This window comes from Leptosomus discolor, chromosome 3 (genome assembly GCF_034619465.1).
Source record: "Leptosomus discolor isolate bLepDis1 chromosome 3, bLepDis1.hap2, whole genome shotgun sequence".
NCBI classification, from domain to species: domain Eukaryota; kingdom Metazoa; phylum Chordata; class Aves; order Leptosomiformes; family Leptosomidae; genus Leptosomus; species Leptosomus discolor.
The window spans coordinates 58,306,912-58,325,341 of NC_141393.1; the positions used below are offsets into that span (position 1 = coordinate 58,306,912).

Here is an 18,430-nt window from a genome sequence, read left to right on the forward strand (position 1 = left end):
TTTGAAGAAAAAATAAGGGGGTACTACATGAATACGTGCAAAGAATTCCTCCTAAGTGTGACAGGCAGGATGGGAAGAGGCTCAGAGTTGTTTATTTGAAAGCTGAATACATGAATGATGAAAGTTGGTACTGTGGAATGACTCCTTGGAAGTGGATACAGAGTAAAGGCAGCCATGAAGAGCCTGGGAAAAATAACAGTTAGACAATGGGCTGAAAAAACAGAGAAGGCAGATTCAGTGCACAAATGCAAAGAGAAGTGTGACATGATCAAAAGAATGAGCTGAGACAGCAATCTTGGCAGTCACGATAGATTTCAAAAATGAAAGTCACATTTGTCAAGGACAAAGAAAAGGATAACAATTGAGACACAAGATGAAGAGAGGCAGGACTGTGTTTTAACTATGAGCATGACAATAAATGCTGTATTTCAGAGCAGTTAAGAAGAATCTGCAAGAATCTGGAATTACTCTGGAAGTGACAATCAAAACCAACCTTGAATCAAAAAGGCTGCTGAATTTACAGGGCTGAATAATAGATGATGCTGATATTTTCCTCAGCACTCTGAAAAAGAGGTCAGAGAAAGACCTTTGGGAGTCAGGATTAAAAGGCCTGGTTTAGCTGTGTTAAGCTTGAACTGTTGGCTAGACATGTAAGGAGAGGGCTGAAGAGACAGGTCAGGATTTGAACAGAAGGAAACAGGGGTGGTTGCATCATTTGGTTTGACACAATAACCAAATTTTTATTTGCAAATAGAGTAACTCTGATAAAAAGCATAGCAGGAAGAAAAACAGATCAAGGACAGAGAGCACCCAGGAAACCCCAGATAAAAACTGCAGGAGAGAAAAAGAGAAATTAGAAACACAGGGGTAAAATCTAGAGACAAGTCATAGAGGCCAGCTAGAAGGACTTTATTCAAAATCACCTGATAAGTTAATGATGCTAATAAAGTGCTCTACCTGAGATCAGCCATGAACAGGAAGTTCAGGAAGATCAGTTTCAAAGAAATGAACAGTTCAAAAAGCATCTCTGGGAGCTTCTGGCCTGGAGCTGGAAGGAGCCCCAGGCAGGGACGATTAACAATGTCCTGGCCAATACCATACTCTGGCAAACATAAAAATTCACTGAACTAATCACATCACCCCTCCTGCTCACTGCAGAGCGAGTAGAGAGCAGATAGAATTAATTCCTTCTTTTATTTCTATTTTTAAATATTCAGAGATGCTCCGTGATAGAGACTTGACAGTTTGACATTTCATCTGCTCCAGCACATGTGCTTCAAGGAATAACTACAGATCCATAATCGTACCTCGATTTCTGGTCAAAGATGCCAGAATCAACAGATTTCCAGTAAAGTCAAGAAGTACCTTTGGTACATTTTAAATGAGGTATCTTCTGCCAACAGTGAGAATTTTAATCTTGCTAAAATTTTCTTTCAGCCAAGTTTAGCTGTCCTGTTAGCAATCTATCAGCATAATTAACACTATCATTCACATCAAATGGAGAAGAGCAGCAAATCCAGGGGTTATGAGCATAAATCTGATAAAGCCTCAGAATAACCTGAAAAATGCTTTATAGAAACCTTAACAACAACTTTGAAAAATCTGTGCATCATGTGGTCAAGAGAGCTTAAAAGGTCAGGAATATGGGCAAGATGTAGACATTTAAAACAGTGGCTGGATCATATCATGGCCACAACTTTATCTCACTAGAAGAGAACAACCTGAGGCCAGCAGGATTATAACCATCCACTACAGGTGTTATTTATTTGGACATCATGAAGAGTTAAAGCAGAAGCACAATCACAAGTTCTGTGGTCAGCATGAAAAGGCAGATGAATTTTTTTGTACAAAAAACCTACAGGTAATGTCTGGTCCCTCTTCCACAGAAGGGGGAAGTATTATTCACTGAGTAATACCTTCTCAGGTAGGTAAACGCTGCTCTGCATGAGTGTCACATAATCCTCCTCAAAGATAATAAAGGTAGAGTAAGGGATGGATAACAAGAATGAGAATATAGTCAAGATAACATATATATATATATATGTATTTATATATACAGTTTTGCTTCCTGGATTTCATACTGACAGCATGAAGAAAATGGCTACAGATTAAATTCATAAAACATGAGTAACACACTGAAATACTTCTCTGCAATAGTGTGACCTAATCAGACATTTACAGTATTCCTAGAAATTATACAAACCCACAGGCTGTGCCAAACCCTGCATTTTGCTAAAGATACAGGTCAACATCTCTAAAAGACTAGCCAATCCCGCTGAAGGATATAATAGACAATGCACATGAAACTCACTTTTAGGGTGCTGCATAGGAAAAATAAGGAAAATGGGTGAAATGGCTGTCATCTTCATAAATTGGGTTAAATCCATCTGTTTAAGCTATTTCTCACAAGTAAACAAGATACCAATATAGGTCTTCCATGGTTTTTGGACAACTGTGGAAACTAGATAAATAGTTAATCTATAACAATAGCTCATAGAGATCTATATATATTGCAGTATATTCTGGCAATTTGCATATCCACGAACCGATACAAAATTTAACAGAAATAATTCTTCATTTAAAGCCAAACAGTAATTTTTTGCTTTCATCTTATTTCTCTTTCATAGTGTCTGGGTTTTCCACTAAAGTCAACAGGATTGCGCAATTAGAAAGAACAAGAATTTAAAAAAAAATACTTTATCACATGAATGTAGAAAAAAATGTTTTCCCAAGTATTTTATGGAACTTTATTATTATTTTTAAACACATTTTTTGAAAGTAACCTACAGTAAACAAAGATTTATTGTTACATAAATAAACAATGAGACAATTACAGCCTCTTTATGGAGACCATATTAGTCATGCACATCTAATGAAGCATTACTAAGCTATCACAGGGAGGTAGCCTGATGTGTGTGATTAACAAAATAATACTCATAAATAGCTAATGAACAATGATGGTCCTTTAAAAATTTTGCATATCTTGCTATATTGAGTGTTATGGTTTTTGTTGTTTCTATGGAACACATTAACCACTAAGTTCCACCCTACAAAGGAGAGTATTAAATAGCACAATGCAACTATTTGTATTTTTGCCTTCTACAGACCATGCTTTTGAAAATATAAAAGAACTCTCATGGAAGTCTGCTAATGAAGAATACATTTCAGCTTGTGCCTTACTGCATTTGAAAGATGATGTCTTGACATGTCACCAGGGTACAGGGTGACAGAACAAATGATCAAAAATTATTTTCATATAATATGCAGCCATGAAATCTCTGAATTTGCATTAGGTAGAAAAAGTGGGTTTAGTAATAATTGTGGTAGATTTTTTATGTTAAAAAACCAATAATGTATTTCCTTCAGGTCAGGTATATATTTGGCAAACGTATTTTGAAGAGGGCAAATGAGAGGGATGGTCAATGTCTGACAACAGACAAAAAGGTACATTAAGAAGAAAAAATCCATGTGTAATGGTAGCTTTTGGCATACAATGGGAGAACATCCTGTTAGTCAAATTAAATACAGTTTTGGATTATACAGCTAACAACAACAGAACAATTTGTGTTGGCCTGCCTACGTGAGCAGGCTTCTTCAGTACATGAGCGAGTCTGTATAACACTATATGCAAACCATGGGTTTGCAGGGTGAACTCTGCCAAGCAGGTTCTATCACGGTCTAAATACATTGACAAGTATTTGAAAAGTGGTATGAAGGACCTATTTAGATTAATCCATGGAATAGAATGATGAAATGTAAGAGATGAGTGTTATTATTTCTACTGCAGTGCTATAGATGAAATAAATTGTATCACATCTACAGTGCAAACTCCCAAATCCTTGTATTTTCTTGGTGAGATAAATTCTTCCCAAATGACATTCAACCTTCAACCTAATTTCTTTCATGGATAAATTTACTCAAAGGACAGAATTCCTGATGGCTGGAATAAGAGCATTATCAAAATCAATATTTTTCATGACTATTAGGTCTGGAACACATTAAAGAGAGCTGAAAGTAAAGGGGAAAAAACCTTGGTTATCGTTTTCAGTTGTAATCCAACTACAGCCCTTCATCTGTAATGAATTATGGAGCAATCCCCCTAAATCATCTGTATGAAGTCAGCTATGACACTGCCAGTTTTAAAAAATTTGCTAGTTTTGAGCTATAAATTGATTTTTTATTGTGATAAATTAAAATCCAATAGTAGCCTACAAGATACCAAACATACAGAAGCCTACATTTTTTTCAGAATATTTTTTCTCTTTTCTATCACATCAGACTGCCATTAAGGCAGACAGGATAGTGATAGCGAATGATAAAAAGTATCTCTCTAGAGAGGTAAATAACCTTTTCAAATAAACAATAAATGACACTGTGGCCCAAAATATCATTTTGGCAATTCCAAAATCACGGAAACACAGCTAAGGAAGAAAGCATTGTGGGGGACAGGGAGGGCTGTTAAAGGAGGTGAAAGTAAATGCAAGATTTTCCAGGCTGTTCCCTATTAAGGGCATCTTTTTTCCCCTGTTCCACAAATGTGAACATAAGTCTCCAAGCTTTATAAACTCTTAAGTTTAACATGGATCTCAGAAGACCTGTGTGAGCAAAACATAACCTATTTGCAACCCCTTTTGATTCCTTCCCAAAAGAGACAGGCTGAGCAACTGTGCATCCCCAGTTTTGCCAGTTTGTGGGATTTTCCTTGTTGCTTCTAAATCAAGGATGGGATTATCAATGTCCCACATTACCTAATTACATTGTCCTTGTTTTGCCTTATAGGAGGCTCCATATTATAGCAGTAACACTGTTTTCTTTGGGGGTGACTTTGGCACACAGACATCGACGTGAGACTGCATAGACAGTATTATTTACTACTACGACAGCTGACATCTCTTAGCATTACACCAGGAGAAGCCAAAGTCGTATAAATGAGACAGTGCATCACCCCTAAATATTTGTCTCTTGTGCTCTCCTTGCAGGCCCCAAGAGCCCAGAGACACTGCCAGGGTCTGTCCATGACCCGTTGCTGTCGTTACCCAATGTATTTCAGATGTTGTGATTGTACGTGACTACCAGCAGAAACGGGAATGAGATGACAACTGTAGGTTAGCAAAGCAGAGTTAGGCTGGATGAGTGAGACTATGAGAAAAGTGGGAAAAGGACATGAAACTCTGGGACATGGAGAGACCCAAACCGGGGAAAAAGCCAAAGGGATGGTGGCTGTGAAGAACTGGGTGAGGAGTTCATGTGTCCCTGCTTCAAAAGCTTGGCACAAAAAGCACGATTCTCCTGCTTTCAAAAAAACACGTAAAAATTGATGTCGAAAGCTCCCCGCTTGTCACAGTCCTGTTTCAAGAAGGACAAGTCAATACTCCTGTCCATCACTCCAGCAGCTCAGGGGCAGACATCTGGAAGGTGGATTTAAAGACTTCAGTCTAAGCTTCATGAGTGAGTGACAAGGTTACTATAAGGATGATATAGTTATGTCAGATTTAGAGTATAGGTTGTCAAAGTTGTGAAATGAAGGAGACTTGTTCTCACATCCCCACATCCTTAGTTGCAGATAGGAGAGTGTGCAGGATGCTGAAGAAAATGCAATTTGGCTAAACCACACCTTTAGTTCTAAACACATCCCCTTTTCCCTCTCTATTTTATGAAAAGAAATCCGATGTTTGTGAAACATTCAGAGACAAGTGCCACAGGACAAGTCTCTCTCCTTCTTCTTTATTTTCCCAAGAAAAGACTTCAGTCTTTCTAAGACTAAAGCATCTGTGGCCTCAGTGCAATTTGCAGATGAAAACAAGACCAAAATATTACCATATACTTCAGTGTATTACACTCTGTTCTGTACATTGAAGCTGGTATTCTCTGGCCAAAAAAAATGTATGTCATCGCATAGTTAAGTACTACCCTAATACAAATTTATTAGAGGACCCAACCACGACTACACTGGCAGCCCTAATCCTGACATTTCCTATCTTCTGAGCACAGGCTGTACTCTCAGCAATGTTCTCTTAAACACTGCTTTTGTACAAATACTTTACACATTCTGTACACAACACAATCCAAAAGAGCTTTTCATTACTAAATACTTGTATTATGTATCAGTGAGCTCAATGACATTGATTTTCTAATAATATAAATTAACTGGCAAAGATAATTTCATCTATCATCAGTAGGGTTTTATTTCTGGCATCATGTTAAATAGTTAATCTTTCAAAAGATTATATCAAGAGCTTTTTAAAATTCAAGGCAGAGCTTAAACTGCTGTAAAAATCTTCTTAATTAGGATTAAACCAGTTTGTGTGTTGTTGCTTTATATCTAAGTAGTATAATATTTTGCTTAGGTTTCTTCTTTCAGAGCAATTTAAAAAGGCAAACATGATACTGCTGTGGCAAAATCTGCATAAGGCATGGAAGTCTCCTGCAGCTTCCCTGACCAGTTGCTACTGGACGAGGGGACGCTTGGCAGCCTTAAACAGCAACATCAAACTTTCCAATATCTTTTATCTCCAATTCCATACTACATATACTTTTTCTAGCATTGATGATATAAAAGCTCTGATTCTTATGGTTTACTGCATACCTCACAGAAGACCGTCATTGCTCTTAATAGGAGTATATCATGTTATGGTGACTACAATTGCATTCATGCAGAACTACGGGCCTGATAGAAATTCTTAGGATCGCCCTGGGACACCTTTAGGGAAATCCCAGCTAAGTGTGTGCGGCTCCCAGGAGCTCCCAAGCTCCCAGTGCCCTTCCTTTTCTGTTCCCAGTTCAGGAATCAGAGGGGAAAACAAGCTCTCTCCTGGGGTTGTCCACAGCTCCCTATACCAGCTTGTTTTCTTCCTCTCAGCTTCCCATTACACAAGGGGCCCAATCCAAGACAATCCTAGTCTCTAATCCTAATCCCTTGTCATTAGACTTTCAAAAGTCACTTGCTACTGCCAAGGAGTCTTAAGAAGCATCCAAATAATGGGTGCAGCTGAGCCCAAGCTGGATGAGAAAACCCACAGGGGCACAGACACCAGTCTGTACCACAGACTGCTAAAGCCTTCTGCAAACAGTGGGCTGGTATTCCAAGACTCAATTTTTTACCTGGCAGAAGGAAAGCAAATCCCTTCCTGCCACTTTCAGGACTCGGAGCTGTGAATGTTTATGAACCTAAGGAGCATTTGTGTACTCAAGTAAGTGGTTCTGCAGAAGTATCCAGGACAAAGCTTTACAATAAACCATGTCCCCATGCTACACTTTACACTTCAGTCATCTAATGGCTTGCTCTGATATATGATAACCCTTTATCAAGCCTGTCAGATGCTTCATATGTGCTTACACTGGTGAGATATTACTGCCCATCTTAAAATGCTTTTAAAGAAACATCCATGAAAATATTAAATTTGGTTCCATCACATCATTATTTTACTTACCCCTGTCTTTTCATCGAAGATTTTGATTCCCCCAAAGGAGACTGTTAAGAAGATTTTTTGTTTATGTTCTCCTTTCGAACGAGCTGCGGCAACAATCCCCTATTGAAACAAAGAACAGTTTGGCTGGTTTCATTACCCTTCTAGGTGCCACAGAAGAGCACAAAGATTTGCTTGTGGACGATTCACCACTTTTCTAGGAAAGCTTAAGGGCTTTCCAAGAACAGCCTGGCTTCTTCCATTTTTGCAAGGTATCACATCTCTTTATGCTACCCAGACAGCATTTCAAATGTGCTCCCACTTCTAACCCCTGCACTAGCTAATCCTCCATGAAATTTGTTTTCATGGCAACCGAAGGTCATTTCTAGCATACTTTCCAAGCTATAAGCTGTTTTGGTTTTCTTTTGGTGTTTTGTGTTGGTTTTTTTTTGTTGTTGTTGTTGTTGTCCCCCCCCTAAGAAAAAAAAAAAACCAAACAACAAGCAGTGGAGGAAAAAAATGCCAACAACTGTAGGTTACCTCATGAGCACACTATTCTGCAATAAGTGAATTGAGCTTTTTATAGAAGAACATTCTTCTTAAAGTCAAACTACACCTGTATTGTAAAAAAAACAGTATTGAGGGTTAGGTTTTATCTTGATCTCAGGCTTTTACTTTGTAAGTGAACTTGCTGATACGCATCTCATATTACTCTCCCACAATGTAAATACAATCGTAACTTCTACTTCCACTTTCTCGGGAGCCTGCCCTGACCAATAACACTGTACTAAGATCAAATACAATCAATTGCACTAGTAAATAAATGAAAATATTTAGCCTTTATCTGGTGCTCTGCAATTTCAACATGTTTTAACAACCACTAACTTACATTTTAAGACCTTCATGAGATAGTTGTTCTCATTAAACAGACATGAAAATTAAAGAGAAAAAAAGAATAATTTGTCAAAAGTTACCTCAAAACTTTATGCTTGGCCTTAAAACTCATGTTGTTGGACACTAGGTTTCCAGAGCCCACAACCTGACACCACGCTGCCTTACATACAAACATGAATTTCTAATGCTCCCTTCCCTTAATAGTTTCAGTCATCTCACAACACTGTTTAGCTCAATCTCGCCACTTTGCAAACAGGCATCAGGCATCTGGGAGATGTGGAAATGCTAATCCATGGAGAAAAGAGACAAAAAGGCTTGTGCAGCAGAACAGTGACAACTCTCCCAAATTGCTTCTAGGAGCTATGAAATGATGAGAAATATCCAGTATACAATTAAATCAGAATAGGAATATTGTGGCAGATGTGATAAATCAACAGCATACCTTTTAAAACAGATTAGTTTTTACTTGTCATAAAATGTTCGTAACAGATTTGTATATTATCTACCAGACCTTGCTTTTAGATTGCTGAACCATAAGATGCGTGTCACCCTTTGCTGTTTATTCATGAATAGCCACCTATTCCTCCCAGGTCCTCGGGACTGGAACCCTGCTAGTTGGTGGTGAAAAGATACTATTTAGTGATTTCTCTACCTGAAAAAAAATAGTAATGGGAAATCCATCAGTTCTCTCGGCTGACTGCTGGGGAAAGGACTGGAAGGAAAAAAAGGGGGAAAAAAACCCCCAAAAACGCATAAGGTTTACTCCTAGACCTAGCTTGTAACCCTGCAGAGCAGGTGGAAAGACAATAGCCAACACTGCACTGTCCTTCCTTTTCAAGCTTCCCTCCAGCTCTTCTACATTTCCCAGGGCCACATAAAGGATGTTTCCTATAGAGAGCTTTTACGCTCTTTAATGGTTGTAAGGAAAGACTGAGCTAGAGAGAGCATACTCCAGAAAGTCCACCCTCCTACACTACTAGCGCTTTCAGACTCTGTCTACTCTCTAAGTTTGCAGCCTAGTCAAAATCTGCTTTTGTCACTGTTCCATTTCTCTCTCAAAACTCTGGGGACTCTCTTTATCTTCTCATGCTCTGTCCTTGCACTGCACTGCCCTCTGATTTTATAACCCATCAATCCTGCCATTACAGGTGCAAGACATTCTCCTCCCAGTGAGGACACCAGTTCCCCCCTGTATCTAGGTACCTACCCCCCACCCTGTCACTCACCCCCTTCTGCCTGTTCCAACAGGAGATAACAGGCAAAGGCAGGGCTGCAGCTGACTAGCACTATCACATGAAATGTTCTGATATACCATTTTTCTTCATAGTGGTTTACCTCCTCTTTTGCATAATAAAATTATTCAATTTGCAGATGTGTTGTTTATAATTTGTGGACAAATTGCAGTGGTGTCTTTCATGAATAACTACTGAACTCAGAGATAATGTATTAAAATTAAACTGGGATAAGCAATACCAGCCAGGAGTTCATGTAAAATTGACTGATTTCATTACATAATTAACCAGAGTGAGACTTAGTGTCATGAAAGGAGAATGAGTACAAGTTCAAGCTGAAATTTGCTCCCCTTGACTCCATAACATTAAACATTAAAAGCTTCACTGTACCTTGAGCTTCATCATGGAGTCTTGACATAACTTGTCTCCTCGTGCGGCAGAAACCTCATCTATCCCAATCAGTTTTGCTTTGTATCGGACACCGTCACCTTTAAACCTCTTTATTAAAGTGGCTTCACTGCGATCCTGACCTGAAAAGACATAATGGAAACACAGAAATTTACTGAATGCAAAGGAAAATAAATTAATGAATATTCACAATTAAGTGGCAAATTAGATATAATTCCTACTTCAACACCTAAACATGCAAATATTTCAATAAAATTAGAAGTACTAGTTCAATAAAACCTTTTGGCCTTACTGCCTCAAATGAATTCACAATGGAATTGTTGCCACACAACATCTTCTGCGTGAAATTTGCACACAAATTAGGTTTACAGAAATAAGAGATAAGCCTGAATCAGACCTCATGGATCTGGAAATTTCTGATCTGTACGGGTTGTTTTAAGCCCAATATGCTTGAGAATTCTTCATTTTGCAGACAAACCTCTAATATAAACATGCTACTATTTCCTGTATACTGACTTATCTAACCGTATCGGCAATATTTACACTATTAACATCTGAATGATGGAAAAACCAATTATACTATTTGCCTATAGAATATCACTGCTCTAAAACGCCCGCCTCCTCGTTCTATTCTTTCTGCTTATAGACATATACAGAAACATAACTAGCGAAGTTGACTCTCACAGGCTCACTCCAAGAAGCTTAAAAAAAGGCATACGATGTTTCTTAATAAAAAAGAGATCAGGGATAAGGTGGCCAATGGACATAAACTACAAAGCTCAGACTAACCTGAACCACACGACGATGACACTACAGCAATCCATGAAAGGGACACCTTTGTCAGGAAGACTTTTTTCCTCCTGAGTATCTGCAGAAAAGTTTACACTGTCTTAGCTGGAATCAGACTTCCTAAAATTGATTAAAGATATATTTTGCAGCTGTCTGTGGAATTTCTTGCTGGGATCTCAAAAAATCAGCAGTGAATTGTAAATAATTGCAACCAAACAAGTAACCAAACAAACAACATCCATGGCACAAAGAAGTAAGCAAAAATGTGAGATCTTAAAGAATTCGAAGTTTCTCAGACCAAACAGATTCCACCAGAAAACTTGCCTGAACGTAGACGGACATTGCTAAAATTAATACTACTACTGTAATAAAGAATGGCTAACTAGCTTTTAGAAAACTGGCTTTTAGAAAAGAACTGCTGACCAGCCTTTAGAGATAGGGAGGGAGGCCGATTTGTACTAACCGTTACGCATATATCCATTGCGGACTAACTAACACTTTAAAGATAAGAATGCAGCAGAATCTGCCAAGCAAAGGACACCAGATGGAATCCTCCAATCAGACTGTGGGGCTCAAGGAACACAAAGGACTGAGCAGGAGAGATAGCGAGGGCAGCTAGCAAGAGCTGGTTCTCCGAACTGGAAAAGACCCAGGATGGTACAGGGCACGCGCCACAGGACAAGTTCCAAAGTTCAACCATGAGGAAGACTTGGACCTTCATCCCCAACAACCACCAAGGACCCCTGACGGGGGCGTTACTTGGGCGGACTGAGGCGGGACTATGGGAGGAACTTATGTTAATGAATTCCTGGAAATAATTAGAATACCCAACCTTTTCTTAGAAGTGTAATGAATAAACATGAAAGCTGTAAATATAAGGCAAGAATCCTAACGCTTGGGTGTGCACGTATGGAAGGAGCTATTCCCAGTGCTGCCCGGCACCACAATGAAGAATACCTGCCTAATAACACTTAGTTGTTATTGAGTTTTCTCGGCTTCACTACCACCTAGGAGCTCCAGTCACAGATTTGACCCCATCCTTCTAGCTATTGTAAAAAATTAACAAAGAGCTAGAGTCTGCTATAAATGAACTCTGGGTAAGAATCTAGTCTTGGACAACTTTACAGGAGATTTTGGCCCAAATTTTCTTCAAAGTTCATTCCTATTTGAAAGGTAGGATTTAAGCACCGAAAAATTAATAAAATCTGCTTCTGTGCAGCTGGGTTTTGATAAGCTGAAGTACAGAAGCTTCGGGGGGAAAAAAAACTTTTTTGATTTGCATTTCTACTAAGAGCACCTTTTTCAGCAGTCAACTTTGTAAGTGTTACACACCCACCAAGCGGCTGAACAAACTAGGTTCAAACTATGGAACTGAAATTTTTACAATACCGTTATATGAAAAAGCTAAAAGCATATATGACCAATGAAGAGTAGTTCCAGATGAAGATACTCATTTGGTTCTCCTTCTCCCAGAGTACAGCACAGTCCACACTGTGATCTAATGATGGATCTAACGATCTAAACGTATGTTAAAAAATACAGCTATTTTAAGCATATCTGGACCTTCAAGTCTGTTTGAGCACACAAATACTATTTCTTTCAAAGAAAAATACCAGCTCAGAGCAATGTTTTAGTGCCTCATAACCTCTTAAAAATAAGGCAGCTGATAAGTGTTGCTGTGATAGTTCAGCAGCCACCCAACTGTGTTCCCTTGATTCATTTCTGCTCCCTCAAAATAATTAAATAGGGTTGAAATTTCATGCTCCTACATCATGTTTTATTAAAAAAATTTTAAAAAAATCTAATAGGACACAAACGATAAATCAAGAAACTTGAAGTAGTGCTAGTATCATTCCTCAGGGAAATGCCAAGGCAGATGTTGGCACCATTGAGTAAAAACAATGAAAAACCATTTTCCACTTTTAGCCTCCAGAGTGGGGCAGGAGGGAGAACATCTGGAGACACAATAAAGTACAACGATAACAGTGGACTTTTCCATATGTCTTTTATACTTGCAATGATATCCTGTTGATTTGCAGTAAATAAAATCCAATTCCAACAGCTTTCTTGCCAACAATTTTCAACCTTACATCTTCGTTAGAGCCAAAGGCAGCTGTTAGCTAATAGCATGAGCATGTAAGTGTTCAAGAGCGTTTCCTGGGTCTGAGTCACGACAGCAACCTTGCATTCATCAGTTATTTGAACATTTATACTTATTCCAACCTCTGATCTATTTTGCTGCACGGAACTAACTCCCTGACATTAATAGCCCATTGAAACACAACTTATGGCTACGTTTGCTTACGCACAAATCCCATGTCAATTATGACCCAGATTGAGTAGGATAAAGTGCTTTTGGGATAAATGACTGGGAAAAATCATCAACCTGAAAATGATGTAGATATTTGAAACTGCAGTGGAAACTGCAAATTACTAGAGCCTACAAATTCATCCATAAAACCCTAGAGCATATGTCCCATGAAAAAGCATAGAGAATGCACACACACGCTGCCCTATATTACAAATCAGCTATCTGCAACAGTCATTATTTCTCAGCATATATCCAGATCTCCCCCAGTCTAGGCTCATACTGTGTTTCTAAATTTTGGTGCTGTAATCAGCACTGAAAAACTTTCTACCTGCTTGGAAAATTACCATATGACAAACACTGTAAGTATGGTCAATTTTATAGCGCCCATGAGATGTGAGATTTATGTGAGGTGACACTTCGTTTGCACACTGGACACTTAGAAGGCAGATAGTCCAGACTCTCATAAATATCTCATCATTAAAACAAAAATGTTTTTTGTTTTTAATGACAGATCTTGCACAAGGTTCTTTCTGCATTTGAAACTGCATAAATAAGAGATGCCTGAATGACGAGGCTGTAATTCTTCTGAAGCTTTGGAGGAGAGTGAGCAGTAACATTAAACCACTAAACCAGAGAGCTGTGCCTGTGCCAGAAACCTGCCCAGGAAAGTGCTACCTCTTTCCTTCCACGTAACAAGCAGAGTCAATCTTTTCTTCTTCGCAGCTCCTGCCTTTGTCAGAGGAGACCTGCTGTCATTCTCAGCTCTCCAGCCACCCCCTGCCGCCACACTTGCTTAGTCCCAGCCTGCAGGAAAGAGGATTATCCTGGATGTGGGGCTGCATTTGCTGCTGGAGTTCAGTTTTATTTGAATAACGAGAAACCGCATCTTGGGGCTTTCACTCCCAGCTTGCCTTCTTCAAACTACAAATAACATCCGAGGGTAGGAAGGTGGACATTCACAAACCAACTAAGAAGATTTTATGGAAAACTGAAGCTTGAAGTCTCAAATCCTTACTAGACCACAATCTACAGCACAATTAGAAGCACATGTTTAATGAAAACCACTGACAACCACTTCTTTCCGCGACACATTTCCTGAGATCTCATTTTAGGATTTCTTGACTAGAGAACATCACAGCTGCCAAAGCCATGTTGGGTGAGAGCTGCTGATGCCCATCCCAGTTGTCCACCATACACTGCACAGGTAGGGATCTGCTCAGAGTTCTTCTTCAGAGGAACAGCACCACTACGTCATTCTAAAATAATCCTAAATGAAATTCTTGTACTAAAATTTTAACTTCAAAACCAACGGGTATTTTCCAATGGTTTGCTCTAAAATGCCTTCATAAATTGCTTTTCATAAGCAAAGACATATCCCAAGCACCTGTTTGCAACTCAACGCAAGCACTTTACAATCCAAAATGGAACAAGATCAACAAAACTAAAACCGATTTGATCCTCATGCCCCAAACTGAGGAAAAAATGCAAAAGCTAAAACCCCACTGACAACATCATCACATAAATTCAGTTTAGAAAGGTGGTCACTTTTTAATTAGAAAATGTGCCCTGTTGATATGGGCAAAGAGATGTTTTCTTTGTAGCATATAGATTTATAATCCTCAGAGACCCTTAAAATGTAAATGTAACAGTAATTATTTTATCTACTTCTATAGATGTCACCGTTCACCTTTAAGCTATATGTGTTTCAGCTGGACTCACTGCTTCTGCGTACGTAGGAAAACATGACCTTTGCTGCTGGATTGTGACATTGCACTTGACCCTGCACAGTCTTTTAAGAGAACAATAAATCCCCAGAACTGGGTGATGAAATGTGCTTCTGAGCTTGCATCTAAAGTAGAGAGAGGTTTATCATCATCATCAGCGTTAAGGTACTTTATCCATCTCGCTAAAGGTACTGTAGAAGTAATAAACAAGGTTTTTAGCACAGTCAATCATTTTCATTCGAGGCAATATACTTTAATTAAACTAAGGTTCCCTCAAGCAAGCTAGACACAGACCCAAACCCCAAGTACTCAACCTCAACTACATTCAATCCCAAGATGTGACTGGTAAACAGTCCAAGAGAAACGTAAGCTATTGTGGAAGATCCAGGTCAGAGCAGCCCAAGCCGAATGCTGGCGGCATTCAATGCCCCAGGCCATTGGATCAGCAGCAGTCACTGGAGCTGCTCAGGGAGTTGTTCCCAGGGTGTTACCATCACTGCAGCACACCAGCTGCCATTCAGCTCTGACTCTGACAGCAAGAGGGAGAGCTGTGTTTGCAGTAGGTTATCTGGCTTTACCTAATGCTCTTAATTTTGCAGACTGCAGCTCACTCAAGGTTTTCTTCCCAGACACTGTGATTTTGTTGAGTGTTTCGAGAAGACTTACCTGCACTCTTGGTACAAGTCAAGGATTACACTTGATTTCAGCTCTTAGCCCAAGAGAGCATCAAGCTAACATTGTATTAATATGCTAACATTTAGAGCAAACGCTGTTCATTCTCCCAGGGGATCTGTAAGCAAGTGTATTTCATAAACAGAAAAAGAAAATAAACCAGAGCATCACTGCACTAAGCACACTGTTGCTTTTTCTGTATGTTCTTATAACACACCACACATTCTTCACAGTACCAGCTAATGTAAACCAATAGCCCTGGAAATGGCTATATCCTTTATTTAAATGTGTGAAGTCCTCAGGGCATAATCTGAATTTCTTGATTTTACGACTGTAAAATATATAATGATATTATCACCAAAGTCAATAACATGCTCTGGGCAATCAATTTGCTGAAGAACAACACACCACTGTCTGGTTTGGTTTTGTTGCTGGTGTGGTTTTTTGTTTGTTTGTTTGTTTTTTCTTTCCTAACTAATAAACTGTCAAAGTTGTATCCATCACACATTCAAATTATAAACCTGAAATAACACCTCCTTATAGCTCGCAGAGCGGAAAAACAATCACATACGTACTTATAAACAGCCGACATCTTCATGAGGACAATTAGCATTTTTATAGCACCAACAAAACCACTGTGGTGCAGAATGACCTCTAAGATGCCGCACACACTGAAGAGTACTAAATTAATTGCTAAGTGAAAGATATTTCCCATTAGCTGTGCATAGATACACCCCTACATCCACATATATGCATCCATAATTTTGTGTATTTGCACATACACATAGACACATGGTGCACAGCTTCATTTGGTATCAATTACCTGAAAAAAATTCACGGTAATTTTAGTCAACTACAGATTTCCCAGGAAAAAAGTAGTACATAAGCAGGTGTAAAAGAGAAAATACTTATACATAATTATACACACCTTTCAGTACAGCAACAACTGAACAGCAATTCATGAAGGAATCAATAAAAGCTCAAACAAATTGTTCTCCTTGATGGCATATTTTTCTCAATGGCTTCACACAACCCCAAGTCCAATACAGAGGGCTTAAAACTGTCTGCCACACAAAGGGAGGGATCTTGATACCAAGACTGCAGCACCTTGGAAATGCAATTCTTTCTTCACAGGCATAAAAAAAATTCAGTGCAGCATGCTTATTTGTGATTTTAAAAATAAAATTAAAAAAACCCACAGTCTCAGATCCTCCTGCTATCTGTGAAACTAATTTTTGAACTTTTCTGCTAGAGGTAGAAAACTTTGAGTTGCCGGCTCGTGTATTTGTCATTTGTATTTGTAAAGTCACTGTTTTTGGGAGTATGACTGCCCAAACCCACTGCACCTAGAGATCTGACACAGAAAAATAAAACCTTTTTCCTTGTTTAATGTAACATTTTAGAAAAGAATACACATCATATCTAGCAGTATACGTGCACATAATTTAACTTCTGGTGTTATCACTAGCTTTCTCTTCCTCTAAGAATATTTCTCAAACAAGCTTCTTACAATTAGCCATTTTTAACTTTTTTTTTTTTTTTTTAACAAAAGTGTTATGTTACTTAAGGGTTTAATTTCGAGATCTATAACTCATCTCAAGTGACCAGAGTACACTCGTAGCAAGAACTGCTCACAACATCAATCACTGCTGTCTTTTAAATGAAGAGGTACTTTGGATTTCTCACTGTAGTTCATTGAAAAAGGCTAGTTCCTAGCAACCGAAAAAACCTACTGATGTAGTGAAATGCAATCTGTTTATTGGGATGGATTACAACCTTAAAAAGCATGTTAAAATTTTATAGGGTATAATACCTCTTTTCTATATAGGACCCCGTACAAAATCTTGGTTACGGCATACGAGTCCAACTTGAATGCAACCTTCTCCTTGCATCGATAGGGAAACTCTTAAGAAGTCTGCAAGATGTGTTCTCGATTGCTTTTAGCTTATCCAGCTATAGAGAGCTTGCTGGAGGGTCAACAAGTGAACCCTGTTGGGGTCTACTGTATTGACAAAGTGATATTGCAGAGGTACAAGTACATAAAACCTCAGCAAACTATCTTTTAAACCTCCTCCTGCCAAGAACCCTACCTCTTCCTATGAACTGCCCTTGTCCAAGAGTGCCATCAGGAAGCACATGAGCCTCCTTGCACAAGGAACTAGAGCGAGAACTTCCGTCCTGTCTCACTGGTGCTTTGGTTCTCTTGGTCCTTCTGCTCATAAAAAGGTAAAATGCCCTGTTTTGACAGCAACGCAACGTCTGCCTTGAACGCAAAGACCAAGAGTATTTCAATGGAAAGCGATACCCCATTTAAAGAGGGGACACAGAAGCCACTCTGAAGGCTCAATGAACTTCTATTACGGTTAAATTTAAAAACATTACCTATAATTTTTAACACAGATAAGAGCTCTCCAGGAAAACTCAATCACCATTCAGACTGTCATCTCAGCAGTACTTCCCGATTGTTCAGCACTGTTATTCACAGTAACCTCCAATGGAGAGATTTTATGGCTTCTGGCATTAGTAGCCTGTGAATTACTGTACTTGAAGACAGCTACACATCCCCACTCTTAGAACCACGTTTCCTATGTAAGTAAATAAGATGTTGCCATATTATTTGCTGTCTTTGATCAGAGCTTTATCAGAAGAGATGTCATTCACAAGGTGACAGCAATTCCACTTGCCAAGTTTTTATCTTAACACTTTGTACTTAAGCTACTACAAAACAAGATGTACATTTTACTGTGTCCAAAGCAAAATGGCTATGTGGATTAGATTAAATTATTTCTTTATAGTACAAAGAAGTATGTGTGAGTATGTCAAGAGAAGTAGTCAATTATTTACAGAGAAGGCCTCAGTATAAAATAATGTTTAATTAAAATTTTGGACAAATCTCAGTGATGGAGAGTCTAGGACAAGCACATGGGAGATGGCAGTGATTGAGCACATACGCTCCCTGGGCAGACGATGAAGCACTCATTTTAGTTTTAGCCA

The 18,430-nt window shown here is 38.8% G+C and overlaps 1 protein-coding gene across 5 annotated transcripts in view; it reads right to left on the bottom strand.

Moving 5' to 3' along the window:
- The window catches only part of DAB1 (DAB adaptor protein 1), a 148,781-nt gene that overhangs the window by 40,025 nt on the left and 90,326 nt on the right, over positions 1-18,430 (bottom strand). For all 5 annotated transcript variants that reach the window (XM_086463009.1, XM_086463006.1, XM_009956527.2 and 2 more), the window contains exons 2-3: positions 9,923-10,062; positions 7,431-7,529 (exon numbers count right to left, since the gene is read on the bottom strand). In XM_086463009.1, the coding sequence (XP_086319135.1) occupies positions 7,431-7,529; positions 9,923-10,062 (239 nt within the window). The remainder of the gene's footprint in view (positions 1-7,430; positions 7,530-9,922; positions 10,063-18,430) is intronic.